At 41.8% G+C, this 19,939-nt stretch overlaps 1 protein-coding gene across 1 annotated transcript in view; it reads left to right on the top strand.

Annotated features, from left to right (window-relative positions):
• pyroxd2 (pyridine nucleotide-disulphide oxidoreductase domain 2) overlaps positions 1-19,939 on the top strand; it is a 38,830-nt gene that overhangs the window by 1,321 nt on the left and 17,570 nt on the right. Inside the window, exons 2-5 of the mRNA XM_064933908.1 lie at positions 17,117-17,136; positions 17,242-17,335; positions 17,552-17,625; positions 19,645-19,800. Coding sequence (XP_064789980.1) covers positions 17,117-17,136; positions 17,242-17,335; positions 17,552-17,625; positions 19,645-19,800 — 344 coding nt within the window. The remainder of the gene's footprint in view (positions 1-17,116; positions 17,137-17,241; positions 17,336-17,551; positions 17,626-19,644; positions 19,801-19,939) is intronic.

Genomic DNA, 19,939 nt, shown 5'->3' with positions numbered 1-19,939 from the left:
TGTAAGTCTTTCTGGGTAAGTCTCTAAGAGTTTTCCACACCTGGATTGTGCAACATTTCCCCATTTATCTTTTTCAAAATTCTTCAAGATCTGTCGAATTGGTTGTTGATAATTTCTAAACAACCATTTTCAGGTCTTGCCATAGATTTTCAAGTAGATTTAAGTCAAAACTAAGTTGGTTACTCAGGAACATTCACTGTCTTCTTGGTAAGCAACTGCAATGTAGATTTAGCTTTGTGTTTTAAGTTATAGTCCTGCTGAAAGGTAAATTAATCTCCCAGTGTCTGGTGGACAGCAGACAATACAAGGTTTTCCTTTAGGACTTTGCCTGTGGTTAGCTCCATTTTTTTATCCTGAAAAACTCCCCAGTCCTTAATGATTACAAGCATACCCATAACATGATGCAGCCACCACTATGCTTTAAAATATAGATAGTGGTAGTCAGTAATGTTTTTTTTATTGGATTTGCCCCAAACATAGCACTTTGTATTCGGGGAAAAAAGTGATAATATTGCTAATATTTGTTTTTTGTTTGTTGCAATGTTAGTTTAGTGCCTTGCTGCTAACTGGATGCATGTTTTGGAATATTTTATACTTTACATGCTTTCTGTTCACTCTGTCAGTTAGGTTAGTATTGTGGAGTAACTACAATGTTGTTGATCCATCCTCAGTTTTCTCCTATCAGAGCCATTCAACTCTGTAACTATTTTAAAGTCACCCGTGTTATCATGGTGAAACCCCTGAGTGGTTTCCTTCCTTTCCGGCAACTGAGTTAGGAAAGACACCTGTATCATTGTAGTGACTGGATGTATTGATACACCATCCAAAGTGTATATAATAACTTCACAATGCTCAAAGGGATATTCAATGTCTGCTTTTTTACATTGGTATCCATTTAGCAATAGTTGTCATTTGAGAGGCAATTGCTCCCTGTTCTTTGTTGTTGAATCTGTGTTTGAAATTCACTGCTCTGCTGAGAGACCGAACAGATAATTGTGTGGGGTACAGAGATGAGGTAGTCATAAAAAATGGTAATGGTACTGGATGGCAGGCAGGGTCAGGTCAGGCAGAGGTTGGTAATCCAGAGGTAGGGCAAAGGTACAGGACGGCAGGGTCAGGTGCAGGCAGAGTGGTCAGTCAGGCGGGCTCAGATATCGTTTTCTGAAAATTGTCAACAACCAACTTGACAGAGCATTAGTGGCGACCTGTCATTCAGGGCCGGTGGGGCAGACAAATATTTTATTGAGTGAATAAAGCCACATACAAACATGGTCTCTTTCTTAAGGCAGCTCCAAAATGCAGGTGTTTCAGCCAAGCTCAGTGATTTCTGTGTGGAGGGGTAGCCAGCGGAATATACAGAGCGTAGGCTTTGGTAATCATCTCTAGTTGTGCTGAGATTGGCCCAGTGTTCTGTTGCTCATGGGGACACTATGTCACCGCATAATCTATTAGGAGAGCTTGGCAGTTCAAGCCCCCTTTGGTGCTGCCATAGGTTGATGGCAAATCACATTCTATCTACCGTAGCTTTGATTGGACTGATCATGTCACTTTCAAAATCTTAGCTCGGAAGCTAAACAAGCAGTCCTCATCATGAATCATGTCGACAATCTACTGGCAAATACCTTTCAAGCTTTGTCATATGAAGATAAATTATATATAAAAGGTATCGGTGCTCATTGGCCATTGGACATAAACATTACACAATAAGTCGGAAAAATCGCAAATTCAACAATGAGTGATTTGGAGGGAATCAGTGGCTAACTGCAAGCGTTGCAAAGCAATCACTATTTGTCTTCCCCTGCCTGCTAGTCGATGGAGAGGGTGTGTGGTAGAGGTCGACCGATTAATCGGAATGGTCGATTAATTAGGGCCGATTTTTAATTAGGGCCGAGCACATTCTTATTTTCGACAGATTTTCACATTGTCAGCTCGGGGGATTCAATCTTGCAACCTTACAGTTAACTAGTTCAATGCAATAACGACCTGCCTCTCTCTCGTTGCACTCTACAAGGAGACTGACTGCCTGTTACGTGAATGCAGTAAGCTAAGGTAAGTTGCTAGCTAGCATTAAACTTATCTTATAAAAAACAATCAATCATAATCACTAGTTAACTTCACATGGTTGATGATATTACTAGATATTATCTAGCGTGTCCTGCGTTGCATATAATCTGACTGAGCATACAAGTATCTAAGTGTCTGACTGAGCGGTGGTAGGCAGAAGCAGGCGCGTAAACATTCATTCAAACAGCACTTTCTTTGCGTTTTGCCAGCAGCTCTTCGTTGTGCGTCAAGCATTGCGCTGTTTATGACTAATAATGACCACAACTCCCGAGATGAGGCTGGTGTAACCGAAGTGAAATGGCTAGCTAGTTAGCGCGCGCTAATAGCGCTGACCCTTCTAGTAGTTGTTCCCCTTGCTCTGCATGGGTACCGCTGCTTCGATGGTGGCTATTGTCGTTGTGTTGCTGGTTCGAGCCCAGGGAGGAACGAGGAGAGGGACGGAAGCTATACTGTTACACTGGCAATACTAAAGTGCCTATAAGAACATCCAATAGTCAAAGGTTAATGAAATACAAATGGTATAGAGGGAAATAGTCCTATAATTCCTATAATAACTACAACATAAAACTTTTTACCTGGGAATATTGAAGACTCATGTTAAAAGGAACCACCAGCTTTCATATGTTCTCATGTTCTGAGCAAGGAACTGAAATGTTAGCTTTCTTACATAGCACATATTGCACTTTTACTTTCTTCTCCAACACTTTGTTTTTTCATTATTTAAACCAAATTGAACATGTTTCATTATATACTAAATTGATAGGCTAAATTGATTTTATTGATGTATTATATTAAGTTAAAATAAGTGTTCATTCAGTATTGTTTTAATTGTCATTATTACAACAACAAAAATAAAAAAAATAGGTGTCGGCTTTTTTGATCCTCCAATAATCGGTATCGGTGTTGAAAAATCATAATCGGTCGACCTCCAGTTTGTGGTCCAAGTCTGGGTTGAAGGATTTAAAACATCTGTATGAAATGGTCTCTTTTTCAAGCTTAAAGGGACAAACAATCACTCACAACACATGGGCCAGTAAAGGTAGAGTAAATTGGCCATGCTGTCAATCCAGCATGACTTCTGCCGTGTTTAAAACAACTGGAAACTCGGAACTGGGAAATCTCAGACTTTAGTGAGCTCAAGACAACTGGGAACTCGGAAAACAACTAGCTCCAACTGGGAAAATACATTTTGAGCTGTCATCCAGCTCGGAATTCCAAGCCGAGACCACGGGCCTCTTTCTAGAGCTCCGACCTGAAGATCACTGATGTCATGATCCGACCTTGTTTTTTTACGAGTTCCCCATTCTCTTGAACAATCCTTGATGCCACAAGAAGGGCAGCCGCACCACCTTCCTGTTCAAGTGAGCACAGCACAACAACTGTCAGTCCAAAAATGTCTTGTATGCTACTGTATAAATGGGCTATATGCTTTTCTTCACAAGATCTGATGTTATATAATGTTGTTGGGTCTGTAACCATGTTTGCCAGTGACAGTCTCTTTTCAATAAAAATAAAATGTTCAGTAATAGACCCGTGTATTTACAGTTGATATTGCGAGGGTGGTTTTGTTTGCACAATGCGCTGTCTGTGAGTCGGTATATTGTCTATAAAAGTGGATTCTTATGATTGTATTTTCCTAGGCCTAATAAAATACTTAAAATGGTAGGTTAACCGCGTCTCTGTCTCTGTGTGTCTCTGTGTCCGTCTTTGTCTGTAGTGACTTAAAGAAGAGTAAAGTTAAATTCATCAAGATGTTGAGGCCTTATCTGAAATAACGTCTATGTGAATTTCTGTCTGTATCCATTTTGAAAGAGCTGCCGGAATAGGCCTTATTCGTTGCAGCTTGTTTGCTTGCACTTGCTTACACTTAGAGCTACAGTAAGTGTTAATGATAGAAGAACAAACATTAAGAATTTACTGAGCATCAATGTAACGTCTGTGTATGGTTCAAATGTTAACTCATGTTGGCGTTCGTTATTATTGAAGGACAAATCGGTTCTTATCGACTTACACAAATCCACAAGGTGTCAGTAGAAACCACATTTGTTTAAGCATGTCAGCTATGGTTTAAAAAGTCAGTAAATGAGGTTGAATAAACTGTTTCGTTGCTAGATGATAGCCACAGGTGTAGCTGTGGTAATGAGTCACTCCATGGTGCTGAAGGAAAGCTCCGCTGTCAGACAGCTTTATGTAGGCCCTAACAGTTTGTGGGCACCGTTTGTCACCCTTATAGGGCAATTAATGTATTATTTAGTGTTGTTGTTTTTTTAGCTTTGCTGGCATGCATCTTAAACAAATGGTTGAGTTTGCCCCACCAAGATTTACATGCTAAAATCGCCACTGCAGAGCATGAATAATAAATAAAAAAAGTTCAAATATTGTACAATCCAGGTGTGTAAAGTTCTTAGTGATTTACCTAGAAAGACTCACAGCTGTAATGAAATAAAATCAAATTTTATTAGTCACATGCTGCCGAATACAACAGGTGTAGGTAGACCTTACAGTGAAATGCTTACTTACGAGCCCCTAACCAACAATGCAGTTTAAAAAAACATGGATAAGAATAAGAGAAAAGTAACAAGTAATTAAAGAGCAGCAGTAAAATAACAATAGCGAGACTATATAAAGTGGGGTACTGCTACAGAGTCAATGTGCGGGTGTACCGGTTAGTTGAAGTAGTATGTACATGTTGGTAGAGTTTATTAAAGTGACTATGCATAGATGACAAAGGTGATTATATCATTAACATGTTTTGACTCAGGGGTGTGACATTTCTGTATTTAATTTTCAATAAATTTGCAAAAATGTCTAAAAACATGTTTTCACTTTGTCATTATACGGTATTGTATGTAGATAAGTGAGAGAAAAAAATCTCTTTAATCAACTTTGAATTCAGGCTGTAACACAAAGTGTGGAATAAGTCCAGGGGTATGAATACTTTCTGAAAGCCCTGTAAAGTAGAAACAAAAAGTATGATATAATGTATAGTCAAATGTACTACTATGATGATGATTATTATGTAATTCTGTTAGGTTCTAAATTCTGGTTCAATAATCTATACGGATACCAAAGAAAGCTCAGGCTAGAATTATTCACCTGACTGGGTTATCCAGCTGCAAGAACACATACAAAGTTACAAGCACATGTATTCATAACTTCCGACTAGGCCCCCCCCCCCTTCCCAGCTAGAACCCCTTCGATGTCTAGAATGAACAATCAGTCTTTATTGCTGGGCAGGTGTTCTTACTCCTCCACACCTTTCACAGATTTTCATATCAGTCTGGAGAGGCCTTGAGTTAGGGAGTACACATTCTTGCAGTCCACTATCAAAAGTAATGTGAGCATTACATTGTGAAAGGCAATTACTTCATACAGAAATGTATTACAATGTGAAACATGTATTTCTAGATGAAACAATGATTAAGTTTGGTGACAAAGTGACTATGATTTTGTGTGTTGCACTCAGTTGAAAATGTGGTTAAGAGTTTTGAAACAACTGCCTTTTTGTTTTGAGTTGTGTAAATGTACCATATACTTGTGAAAATTTCACCAAAGCGATAAAAACTAATAGTAGATATTGAATATCACTTGATATTCAACATTTTAAAAAAGTCCAAGGGCAGGTTGTGAGCATGTTGAGAAGTATTTCAGTGTTAGTTTCATTATCCTGATACAGTACATAGGACATTTAGTAGGACATTTAATAGTAGATAAGGGTATTGTAAAGCAGTTGGCAACAGTAAAAACAGAGCACAGTGTTGTATGCCATTTCTGCCCGATGCAACATTGTACAACATCCCCTTTTCTACTTGACTTGTCAACTGATACAGTATCGCCTGTCTCTATGTGATAAGAGACAGGCGATAATACCCGAGAAACCAGTGTTTGGAGGATATATTGGCATGATGGTGTTAGGGCCGAGACGAAGTCCACTCATTATCTGAATTCCATTGATACACCGGCTTCTCCAAACATTTATTCATACTATTCCATCCTTCCACAATTAGGGCTGTTGCGGTGACTGTTTTACCGCCACACAAGCGGTCATGAGTTATGAAGGCAGTCAAATACCCATTGGTTCATTCTAAATGTTCTGTTACCATGCTGACAATGTTCTTATCCCTTGCTTTCTAGCTAGCCAACTTTGGCTAACATAGTCATGCAAACAGTGCAGCCAAAATACCACCAAAGTAGCTGCATTTGTGTTGTTGTTTTTTCCCCACAATGATACAGCCATAACAATGAGCTAATGATGCGCAATTTTGCCTGCCATGGAACATTTGCTCTCTCGCCACTGTTGAAAGGAGCTAGCCAACTACACAGCTAACACAATCACTTAACACTGAAAATGGAAAGACAGCAAACTAGCTGGATTTAATTTAATTTGACCTGTTTTTCTATTGACATTTCTTTGTACACATCCATAACAATGATGCTGATTCATGATTTTGACTGGCTGCGAAAAGTTGTCTGCCTGTCTCTCTTCCAAACTCCCGACAAGTTCATTACTATGAGACAGCAATAGATCGAATTTCAATATTGAAACAATGTTGCAGATGTCATAGAGACAGAAATGTTTCTATAAATCTCCTCTGTTGAAAACCAAACGCTAGTCTAAAATAAATGGGAGATAATGTCTATATGCTTTTTAGAGTGGAGCTCTAGTTTATAAATTGCCTATCTTTGCTGATGAGACAGTGGATTACGCAGTGAGATGGAACAGTGAATATGCATTTCAACGTCATAGCCCAGGTGGTGGTAACTTGTGGAATAACCTAACGTAGCAGGTTTAAAATAAACGCCTGAAACTAGACCCCCCTACATAACTGTCCTTGACGAGAAAAAAATCTGTTCAAATCAAATTTATTTATATAGCCCCTCTTACATCAGCTGATATCTCAAAGTGCTGTACAGAAACCCAGCCTAAAACCCCAAACAGCAAGCAATGCAGGTGTAGAATCACGGTGGCTAGGAAAAACTCCCTAAAAAGGCTGAAACCTAGAGAGGAACCAGGCTATGAGGGGTGGCCAGTTCTCTTCTGGCTGTGCCGGGTGGAGATTATAACAGAACATGGCCAAGATGTTCAAATGTTTATAAATGACCAGCATGGTCAAATAATAGTAATCACAGTGGTTGTCGAGGGTGCAACAGGTAAGCACGGCCAGGTGAACTGGGGACAGCAAGGAGTCATCATGCCAGGCAGTCCTGAGGCATGGTCCTAGGGCTCAGGTCCTCTGAGAGAGAGAAAGAAAGAGAGAAAGAGAGAATTAGAAAGAGCATACTTAAATTCACACAGGACACCGGATAAGACAGGAGAAATACTCCAGATATAACAGACTAACCCTAGCCTCCCGACACATAAACTACTGCAGCATAAATACTGGAGGCGGAGACAGAGGTTCTCTTCTGCACTGTTCAACCAATCCAGTATATATGGCGTGTCGCCTTGTTAACGTACAAAAGCGGAAGTCACAGGCTCTCTTTCCATTTCCCCTGAAAATTGTAACATCCGGTTGTTGGGGCACCGGCAGAGACTACTTGTGGAGTAGACACTGGCTGGAATGTGGTTTTAACCAACCAATCAGCAACCAGTCTTTCCACTTTGGCCTATTGAAACACACTGGCTGATAGAGAATTATGATGTAGTATTTACAGCCACATCCATATATGATTTGGTTTTGCCTTACAACATAAATTGATGTCAGATTGATACATTCATGAGATACACATATAGAAATCTACAGTGTTCAGCAGTTATCAATCTACATACATTAACTAGTGTTGTGTCTTTACTATCATTAAATTGAAGACTTTTAGTTTTTATCAAAGATTCTCTGTAATTAGTATTACGAGATCAACTGATTAATCATGTAACTGTAATTAACTAGGAAGTCGGGGCACCAAGGAAAAATATTCAGATTACAAAGTTATCATTTCCTAAAATAACTCTGATCAATTAGTCTTCGAATTAATGAATTATTTACTTTACCTCACGTTAATCTCATTCCAAACGTCGTAAATTGTTGGTTATCTGCACGAATCCAGTCTTCACTATGAGTCATCCATACATCAATTGTCTTAAATCATTTATTTATTACTAACTAAGTAATTCACAGAAATGCATAAACAAACAGTAAATATGGTTACAAGAAATGATAGGAGAATGTGTCCTAGTGGGCTAAACCGGCATGGCGGCTTGTTAGACAAAAGGGGAAGTGAGGGTCGACAAAGAAGTCACTACAGAGTGATAATTATAACAATTTAAATGCTAATCCTTTGCACATGAACGCTCACTCATTAGGGAACAATTGCAATCAATATATATATTTACCCTCAGTGTGTCGTCGGGATCTTTGTTGAAAAGTTTGTTTCTGTTGGAGAATTTTGTCTGTCTCTCCCTCTCTCTGTCTTGGTTAGAGGGGATAGTTCAAAGTGACATTCTTTCAGTGGTTATAGAATGGATGTTTCGGCGGTTGTCGTTCTTCGCGTTCAATGATACCGAATTCTTAGCTGCAGACAAGTAATTAATTATCAAAGACTTGTTCTTATTCTGTCAGTATCGATAGTCTAAGAGTTTAACCACATGGTATGGTTAAAAGATTCAGCAATGGTCTACAACCTTCGTCCTCTCCTAATGGAGAAAAACATGGTCTGGTGATAATTTCCCAAAGTTGGGTTTTATTCGGAATTGCAGGCTGATCCAACTTTGATGTAATGTCCTTAAAACAAGTCAAAATGAGGCTCAGAAGTGTGTGTGGCCTCCACGTGCCTGTATGACCTCCCTATGCCTGGGCATGCTCCTGATGAGGTGGCGGATGGTCTCCTGAGGGATCTCCTCCCAGACCTGGACTAAAGCATCCGCCAACTCCTGGACAGTCTGCGGTGCAACGTGGCGTTGGTGGATGGAGCGAGACATGATGTCCCAGATGTGCTCAATTGGATTCAGGCCTGGGGAACGGGCGGGCCAGTCCATAGCATCAATGCCTTCCTCTTGCTGACACACTCCAGCCACATGAGGTGTAGCATTGTCTTGCATTAGGAGGAACTCAGGGCCAATCGCACCAGCATATGGTCTCACAAGGGGTTTGAGAATCTCATCACGGTACCTAATGGCAGTCAGGCTACCTCTGGCGAGCACATGGAGGGCTGTGCGGCCCCCAAAGAAATGCCACCCCACACCATGACTGACCCACCGCCAAACCGGTCATGCTGGAGGATGTTGCAGGCAGCAGAACGTTCTCCACGGCATCTCCAGACTCTGTCACATCTGTCACATGTGCTCAGTGTGAACCTGCTTTCATCGGTGAAGAGCACAGGGCGCCAGTGGCGAATTTGCCAAACTTGGTGTTCTCTGGCAAATGCCAAACGTCCTGCACGGTCTTGGGCTGTAAGCACAACCCCCACCTGTGGACGTTGGGCCCTCATACCACCCTCATGGAGTCTCTTCCTGCTCCTCCTTGCACAAAGGCGGAGGTAGCGGTTCTGCTGCTGGGTTGTTGCTTCCTAAGTGGACAGTATGATTTCACAGAAGTGTGATTGACTTGGAGTTACATTGTGTTGTTTAAGTGTTCCCTTTATTTTTTGAGCAGTGTACTATGTGGCCATGTGGCAGGGTCTTCTCAGGAATTTACGACCTCTCTCTGACCACAGCAGCCTAGTTGAAGGAGGCAAGGGGGAGGCAGGGAGAGGGGGATGGGGCTTGCTATACCCAAAGAGGGCAACGCCATGACACCCCCCCTGGTGGTTTGGATCTGGTTTGTCCTGCAAGTTACAAATCAACATAAAATCATGAACACATGATGTCCTGTTTGTAGATCATCGTTGCAGTCCCCTCTGTTGGTTGAACTTGGTAGGCTTCTCTGAAAGCGGAGCAGTCCACCACAAGGATGGCAGTTGATGCCCGGTTGGTGATCGCCGTTGCGCTCCCTTGTAGTGATGTACCTTGATAGGTTCCCTGGAAGCTGCAAAGTACGCCAGGGAGGGCCAGGGGATGTCCTGGTTGGTGATCGCCGTTGTGGTCCCCCCCCCCTCTGGTGGTTTACCTTGGTAGGCTCCATGACAGTGGGGCATGCCGCCACAAGGATGGGCCGTGGATGTCCGGATTTGGGGTCGCCGTTCCGGACCCGTCATCTGGTCGTCGTCCAGACTGGAAGATCTGGGAGGTAACTTAGGCAGATGTTAACAACGCACACACACTCATGAAATATATATAATTGCATCCATTTCCCAATGAGTGGCATTGTGGCACTAAGTGATGGTTGTATGGGAACTTTGTTTATGACTCTATCACTTCCTAAGTGTCAAAGGAACTGAACTGAAAAGGAATGAAAGCATAAACAAAAGATATACAAAATATAGTTCTCACACAAAAATCATCTCCTTGGACTGTTCTGGTAAAATGACTATCATGGCATTGTCTCTAATGCCATATCTAGGGGTTTCCTACTTGGTGTGTTGCTTAGGCACTATCCTAAGTTGATCAGTTTACAGCTGTAGGGCACTAGATTTGTGCAGTCTACCGGGATGACCTATGGACTTCTGGGAAGAAAACTGATGAGTGCTGTAGAGTCAAAGGCCTAGAAGTAAATGTTCAACTTTACTAAGGCTGGTATTTTGCTTGGACCCTTAAGTGATCCTAGCATAAATCCTAATTGGATGTTCCATTGTGCATGTGCGTTTATGCTTACACAAGCGTGCCTGTCAAGGGAAGAAAACCAAGTATCCTGGCAGATTACAACTGGTTCAGAATGAGTCTGACGTAGTCAGGTCATTTTCAGGTCAATACCTGGAGGTTAGTCAGAATTGGTGTCAAGGGAGTCTATAGTAGTTTTTACTACAAGTCATAGCTATGTTATCCACGGAGGAGCTAACCTCACGACGGAAGTACTCTTTCAGTATTGGACCAGTTGTGATCGTGGTTAATGATTCTAATAATTTTCCTCCTGAATGGAGGATACTATTTATTAGTGACATGTGTGTTAACCATTGGAAGAGTGCACTGGAGATTCCCTTCCACGTGTTGCACTCTGAGTGACTCCTATGTCGTTATTGTATAGGGTAATTTGATTGGTTAGGCCTCTAACCTTCTTACTGATTGTAACTAGATTGACTGTCGCTGGTATTGGTACTGGTTCTCAAAGGGACCAGTTATCCTAGTGATTTATTCTAAAATATAATACTACCGGAGCACATGATTGGAGTATTTTACTAGTTGTATTGTAGTTGAACCTACACATGGCAAGGAATGATTATTGTTGCCATTTGGTTTGGAGGTGGACAAGTCCACTGGACTTCCTTTACGACCAGTGTGGTACACCTCAGTACTATCTTAGATGTGTTCTAAGATAATCCCCGTCTAGGGGCATGTCTGCTCCTCACTGTTCTCATAGGGGAGTTTACAACTGGATTTGATTTATGCTCTGGCGGCCTCGTACAGTGTTGTCTGTATGCTCGACCCCCCCCATGGCCTCTGAGGCTCATCATGGGTCTGGGCTACTATTCCCCCCTTTGTGTTTCGGGACCCCCCCACTAGCGTGTGGTGTTGGTGTCCGAGGCGCAAACGAAAAGGTCGGACCCTATGTACGAGTTGTCAGTGGCCGTGTTATGAGAATGGCTGTAACCTTTCAACCAAATATCTCCTGGTGTTTGTGTTTCAAAATGCTTAGTGCCTGTCGAGGCATGTCAATCACCACCGCGTCCGCGTGTGGCAACCTCTTCAGTACCTGCGAACTGGTAAGGGGTGACAGTCCCCAACAAAGCGGAAGGTGTATCATCGGAAGCAGAGTATACTCTGCGCATCAATGTTTTTCTTGCTGAGACGGCCGCAATGCTTGCGGAAGTGTCCAAAGGGCAAGAGGAGTTCATCTCAACTACCGTATTGCACGACTGCAAGGAGGAGGGATGTTGCGTATTCACAGAGACAGCTGGCTCGAAATCATGAAAAGAATGGTCAATCAGGTTGGCTGATGGAATGTGTCGAGATAATAATATCTCCTTGGAACGGATTCTGCCCCAAGAGGTTTCTAAACGTCTTTTTCCCAAGGGGTGCTTTCGACAGATACCCCTTGTGAATGACTGCGTTGCAGCTAGCGTTAGGGGAAGACAGTGTGGTCAGTGGAGAAGGCACTGCCTCCAGGACTGTTTCCAGATATGGCCGTTTAGATTTGTGGTTAGTGGACATATTCCCCACAAAGTGGAGTGGTTGTTCGCAACGACGTGATGTGCCATTGCTGTTCATGGTGGAAGCAGATTGACATTTCCGATTTTGAGTGGGCTTGGCTTTAACGAAGCATTTGACCTTTTTCTTCGCAACTTTTGTATCAGAGTCTATAGACAAAGCCCGAGGGCTTGTTTCTTGATCAAGCGGGCCCTGGATAGGGTCTTGAATGAGAGCGGGAGAAATTTGAACTTTAACGTCCTTGAATTGGGTGTTAATTCCTGCGGACCTGGTGTCCGGTAATTCCTCGTCTAGTCCTTGTGACTTATCTCTACCCTTTTCTCAAATTGTTCTCGCTTTAGTTCTTCCCGTAGTGGAACTTCTGGAGAACATTGATCTATGTTTTGATCGTCCTTCAACCCTTTGTTACCCTTGTGCTCTGACACTTTTTGTGGGCTGGGTGCAGGAACGTAGTGAACAGGTCGATTGTAGCGGTAGTCATGTTGATGGCGACGTACTTTACAGTTATTTCGACCACGGAGGTTATTGGAATCATGGTTTCGTGGTAGAAACTTTTGTTGTGCGTCATCTCTAATGTTCCAATACCTGATAATGCACCCTCTAACTGGGGTGAGTGCTCCTGGTCAAACTTCAAAACCGAGTGGTCAGGGCTCTTAGCGTTGTGAACTTTTGATGCCTCAAAAGCTGTGCTTGCAAGCTCTCTGAGTTGTAAGATAGGCACGCCAACGTGGGCGGCAGGGCCCAAGTAGGTAATGAAGGTAGGATACATGTTCGACAGGAACATTTGTTTAAAAGGTAACAGGTCTTCCAAGCCTGTTTCAGTGAGTAGGCCAAAGTAAACTGAACGAAGCCTATGATAGTAAGCTTGTGGGTGTTCTTTCTGAGCTTGTTTGACGCTGTTAGCCAGTGAGCTATCGTGTTTGCGAGTCGCAGAACCACTGAATTCTAATTTCAAAGCTGTGGCAGGTTTCGCGTAGTCATTTAGCACGTGTTGCTGTTGTAGACGAATGAACCTTGTCAAGTGTCTATTCGACGTTCGCTTCAACAGGTAAACTCTGTCAGAACACGTAGCATTCGGGTAGCCATCCAACGCATCCTCTATGTCAGCTAGGAACGTCTCAGTATCATTTGGCTGACCTGGAACGGGGTCAAAGGAGGGGAAATTCTTGATGAGTTTGTCAATGTATTCCGCGCCAAGCGGGCGGAGAGGGTTGGCTTCATCCTGTGGAGAGATTGGGGCCGAAAGGCCAAGAGGAGAAGCCACACCTGGTTGTTGTTGGCCAAGAGGCGCAATATTACTCAGTGCCGAATGGCCAAGAGGAGAAGACTGAGGGACACATGAGGGAAACAAGGTCTGAAACCTATCGTCTTTACTCCTGTGTGTACAGGGCTCCGGTTGCTTGGATTGGTAGTCACACTGTAGAGCGCGACCATTCTGGACTTCCTCCAGATGGTACCTAAGGGTGGTATTCTGCTGCATTGCAGAGTCCACTTGAGCTCTTAGAGTACTGATTTTGGACACGTGTCACACTTGCTCCTTTCGGTCTCAAACTTATCTGTCATGGTTTGCAGATAGAGGTCTTGAGTAGGGAGCGAGAGATTTAATGATAAGATTTCCTCCACTTGCTTAAAAATCAATATTTCCACCTTCATCACCTGAGTTCTCTCATCATTCATTTGGTCAGAGACTTCAATGAGTTCTGCTGATTTGTCATCCAGCTTTGTCAATGTATTCATTAACTGATCGTTGGTCTGCAGCGTTTTGAGTAGAACCGTATCACTTTGAGTAACGTTCAACAAAACTGCATGCATTTTATCAAGTTGAGCGCTCCTGTTTGTAGATAACTCTTCAGATTTATCTAGTTTGGCGTGAACATCATCGTATTTAGTTTTGGCTAAATCGAGTTGTTCCTGTAGCATTTGATTTTGTTCCTGTAGAAGACGATTTTGTTGAAGAGCTTGTGCTTGTTCATTGTCATACGTTTTTACAATTACATTTAATTGTTCAGTTTTCAAGCGCAGTTCCATAGCTAGCATAATTGATCAATTTTCTGCATTTGTCATTGGTTTCCTGGTTCTCTCCACCTGTCCCTTTATGTTTACCATTACCTGCTCGTGCTTCAGCTGTGCACTGCGGTATTGGACAGATGCCAATCTCGGGTGGTAAGACATCAGGGCTAGACTGGAGAGCACCTTTACGAGGCCTGCGACCGATGGTTGATTTTGGAAAGCGTTGTTGTCTGCTTTTCCACTAATGGCATAATTAGGGTTGGTATCGCTGCTGAGGTCAGAGATCAATCCATTTGCGGGTGGAAGTTCACTAATTATCGGGCAAGTGGGGACTACCCCCTCTGATAGCTTGCACATTATTAGAACATTTTGAAAGGAAAAAATGTTTTCCCTAATTTTCCAAAGTTTGGTTTTGGAATAGCTGCAAAGACGATTTTCATCTATTTATAGACGTTAATGAACCATCAGTACTGGACAGTACTGTGGAAGTTGGACATGAATGAATTTGCAAAAGCAAATTGAATCAATGATAATGATTAAAATCATACCTGGATAGGCTGTCTGGGAATTTTAACTTTAAATGAACCTGGGAAGTTGGTTCAATTTAGAAAGGTATGTTCAAAACTTTAAATTAATAAATTGAATGAGACTATAATACCCAAGCAATTGGGTACAAATGTTAGGTACATTTTTTACCACTGTGGTACACTTTCCCCTCAGGCCAAAGCCATATGGGATTCCCGCTGGAGGCGGGACTGGTTGATTGTGCTTTGCAGAAGCATATTTTTCTGATTGATCAAATTTTATGAATAATCAAACCTGAATAGGCTATCTGGGAATTAAACTTTAAATTCACCTGGGAAGTTGGTTCATCTAGGTTACTATTGCAAATTAAGGTGCCTCATTTAATTGGAAGAACCTAGAAAGGTATGTCCAACAATTTAAATAAATAAATTGAATGAGACCCATGCAATTGAGATTGCTGGATTATTTTAACGTGATCCACGTTTGGATTTCCAACACTTCTTTTAAGAGATGTACTTGCGATTCTTCACCAACAGTGATGGAGAATGCTGAAATCAAAGGGCGGGACTTCCGTCGCGCAAGGTGGAGGAATTTAAACATTAAGTACAAGTACAATTATCGAGATCCATTGTGAATCTACTGTCCGGTCTGTATTTCTATTACACCTACTACAGAAGAGAGAAGAATGCACGATCGTGAGGTGATAGAGAGCAGCTGTTGCTTCAAAAGGTATCTCTACCTGAAAATACAGTATTAAGTGATTGATAGTTGGTATTCAGTAGTCATAAAAGTATGCCTTATTTTGAAGAACTACAACATTTTGTCAGACAGCAAAAGCAGCAGCTCTGTAGAGGTGAGATTACTTGGAATTACAAATGTAATATGCACAACAACTGAAATATCTTATTGAAGTAATGTTATTAAATGATGGTGAATAAGTGATAAGCAGTAATGATAAGCAAACTCCCAACCTACCATCACACCTCAATCACTAACCACAGAGAGCTCAGAGTAGCAGGGTCCGGTGGGTTTAATGGAAAAATCCCGGATGAGCCCCCATTATGTTACGCACGCCTCTATGAAGAGGGAACGCGACACCCTGCTACAACTAAACTCTCCGTGAAGTGAAAAAGGTATGGACTGTAGGTGCGAGTAAGGATGACAACAGACAGAATGTGGTACCGTTTACAAGGACTTTATTCCTTTACACGGTAATATGGGGAAAAGGGGCTGGACGGAACCAAAGCAAAGAAACTAAATCTCAAAGCCCCCCCTCTCCTATCTTACCTGCCTACCCACTACTTACCTAATTTAGCACCACCTGGTGCCCTAACCAAAATACAAGGGGGTGGTCCACCCAGGTCTTACCTAGTGTGCCTAGACAGCGAATATGCTACGGGTATATGTATGCCCGCGGGCCTCTTGCCTAAGCACTCCCTAGGTGCCTTCCCCTTCCCCCCTGGGAACAAATGAAACAGAATATTAAACCATTTTCGCAAACAAACTAAGAAACAAAGGATGTCAAATAAGCTCTATCTGAGCAACAAACTCACTAAACATACCAACTCTCAGCAATGAACTCCCAGCAAAATCTCTAGCAAAATATCTGCAATGACCTCCCATCAAAACTCTCTAGCAAATCTACCTCCAGCAAAATCTCTCTAGCAAATCTACTTCCAGCAAAATTCTCTCCTCCTGCACGGAACACTGGCTTTTATATAGCTTCTGGTATAGGTAATTGGAGACAGCTGCGTCTTGACGAGGGGGCGGGGTCAGCTCTCCAATCAGCCCTGGAGTCGACCAATCAGCTGCTTGATGGATTTCAGGAAGCCATTTCCTGAAATAAACACATGCAAACATACAAACTACAACACATAAACTGGGGAACGTAACAGCATCACTACAATCATGGGACTTGTATTGTTTTATTCTGTGTTGTTACAGACTTCAACCCTCATAATGCAAAGTGCATTTAATGTTTAAATGATCAAAACTAAAATTTAAAAAACGTGATGATTTTTTAATAATTGAACCGAAACGGACCAAATAAACACTAATCGCTCAGCACTAGTGGATGAGAAACAATGGACAGGAGCCAAATTAGATTAATGATTTAGATGCACTATTGTAAAGTGGCTGTTCCACTGATGTCAGAAGGTGAATTCACCAATTTGTAAGTCGCTCTGGATAAGAGCGTCTGCTAAATGACTTAAATGTAAATGTAATAGTTTCTGCAAATGTAGATTTTGTCAATATATTGCTGCTGGATTTACTATAGCAATTAGGGCACTAGTATCTTTATAAACAGATGTTTGACACTCATATCATTTTTCATTGTAGGACACAATGGACTGGTAGCGGTAAGTGGATATTTGCTTATCCAAATATATCCATCTCCATGAATGTGTGACATATCTAACTTAATTTACGTGTTAATAGTTGTGAGTGTGTGTGTGTATTCACAGGCAGCCTATCTGCAGAAGGGTGGGCTGAAGACAGCAGTTCTGGAACGCAGACATGTTCTGGGAGGGGCGGCAGTGTCGGAGGAAATCATCCCAGGTGAGGTTCACTCTCTCTGGTGACAGACTCCTGCTACAGAGGGTCCCTCTGGAGGTCATGGTAGTGCAGCAGGGTGTTCAGTAGAGTCAACACAGACACTAAAAGAATAGAAAACCTACTCTCACATAAAACAATGTGTGTTCTTATTGTAGAAGCTCAAGTTGTTTACTATGTAGTTAATGTGTTTCCTTTTCATGTCTGTATGTCTGTCTGCAGGTTTCCATTTCTCCCGGTGTTCCTATCTCCTCAGCCTGCTCAGACCACACATCTTCAGAGACCTGGAGCTCAAGGTGAACGACCAGCCATCATACTTGATATATCAGTGATCTTCTATGTAACGTCTATGGTGACCCACAGGGGTTGCAGGCTTTTGAAAGAATGAACTGATCATTATGTCTTTGAATATTTAAATCAATCAGGTGTGTTACAGTGGCTATCACAAGTATTCACTCCCCTTTCATCACATTGTATTGTGTTACAAAGTGGGATTAAATTAATTTAATTGTCGTTTTGTGTCAACGATCTACACAAAATACTCTGTAATGTCAAAGTGGAAGATGAATGAAAAATAAAACAGTAATATTTATTTATTAGATAAGTATTCACCCCTCTGAGTCAGTACATGTTAGAAACACGTTTGGCAGGGATTACATCTGTTTTATTAAGTTAGTCTCTAAGCGCTTTGCACACATGGATTCTGCAATATTTGCCCATTATTATTTAAAACATTCTCAAAGTTCTGTCAAGGTGTTTGGGATCATGGCTATACAGCAAGTCTTGTCATAGATGTTCAAGCTGATTTAAGTCAAAACTGTAACTAGGCCACTCGGGAACATTCCCTGTCTTCTTGGTAAACAACTCCAGTATAGATTTGGCCTTGTTTTTTAGATTATTGTCCTTCTGAAAGGTCTGATGTAAAGCAGACCGAAGCACATTTTCTCAAGGATTTTGCCTGTGCTTAGCTCCATCCCATTTCTCTTTATCCTTTTTCTCTGTCATTTAGGTGATTATTGTGGAGTCACTACAATGTTGTTGATTCATCCCCAGTTTTCTCCCACCACAGCCATTGAACTCTGTAGCTGTTTTTAAATCACCACCATCCCTGAGCAGTTTCCTTCCTGTCCTGCAGTCCAGAAGGCCAACTGTATCTTTGATGTGTCTGGGTGGTTTAATACATCATCCACAGCATACCTATTAACTTGACCTTGCTTAAAGAGATATTCAAAGTCTGCTTATTTTTATTGTTACCCATCTACCAATCAGTGCCCTTCTTTATCAGGCTTTCGAAAAGCTCCCTGGCTTTGTAGTTGAATCTGTGCTTGAAATTCAATACTTGACTGAGGGACCTTACAGATTTAGTACAGTTGAAGTCGGAAGTGTACATACACTTAGGTTGGAGTCTTTAAAACTCATTTTTCAACCATTCCACACATTTCTTGTTAACAAACTATAGTTTTGGCAAGTCGGTTAGGACATCTACTTTGCGCATGACACAAGTAATTTTTCCAACAATTGTTTACAGACAGGGACCACGCAGCCGTCTTACCTCTCAGGAACGAGGCGCATTCTGTTTCCTAGAGATGAACGTACTTTGGTGGGAAACGTGCAAATCAATCCCAGCTGGAGGAAACAGGTACAAAAGTATCTAAAGTAAAATGAGTCCTATATCGGCCGCTCAGCAAGGAAGAAGCCTCTGCTCCAAAACTGCCATAAAAAAGCCAGACCACGGTTTGCACCTGCACATGGGGACAAATATCATACTTTTTTGGAAAATGTCCTGTGGTCTGATGAAACAAAAATAGAACTGTTTGGTCATAATGACCATCATTATGTTTGGAGGAAAAGGGGGAGGCTTGCAAGCAAAAGAATACCATCCCAACCGTGAAGCACAGGGGTGCTTTGCTGCAGGAGGGACTGGTGGACTTCTGACCTAAGACAGGGACATTTTACTCTGAGTAAATGTCAGGAATTGTGAAAAACTGAGTTTAATTGTATTTGGCTAAGGTGTTTGTAAATTACTGACTTCAACTGTATGTATGGGGAATTTTGTTAAACCAGATTTTACTCCTGAACTAATTTAGGCTTGACTAAAAAAATACTTATGCAACAACTATATTTTAGTTATATAATTTGTAAAAATGTGTAGAATTTTCTTTTCACTTTGACATTATGGAGTATTTTGTGTTGATCAATAACAACAAAAATTACAATTAAATCTATGTATTTCAATCTGTAGGTCAACAAAATGTTAAATAAATCCAAGGGGGGTGAATACTTATGATACCCACTGTATGTGTGTGTGTGTTCAGAAACATGGACTGAAGTTGTACATGCGGGACCCCCATGCCTTCACCCCAATGTTGGAGGGGGGGGTAGGGGGTTTCCCCCCTCGGTCTCTACTGCTGGGCTCAGACCTGGCCATGAACCAGAGGGAGATCGGCAAGTTCTCTGAGACAGACGCCAAGGTGGGTAGCATTATAAGATAGACAGCTTACTGTACAGATGCTGTTTATTGTAGATGTTAGCTCACTTAGCTCTATTAGCTAGTACTCAGTAGGCTACAGTAAAAGGAGGAAATGGAGGGGAGTAGTGATTGTTTCCCCC

The sequence above is a fragment of the Oncorhynchus masou genome, chromosome 24 (genome assembly GCF_036934945.1).
Source record: "Oncorhynchus masou masou isolate Uvic2021 chromosome 24, UVic_Omas_1.1, whole genome shotgun sequence".
In the NCBI taxonomy this organism is placed as follows: Eukaryota; Metazoa; Chordata; class Actinopteri; order Salmoniformes; family Salmonidae; genus Oncorhynchus; species Oncorhynchus masou.
This window is presented reverse-complemented; position numbering and strand designations above follow the sequence as displayed.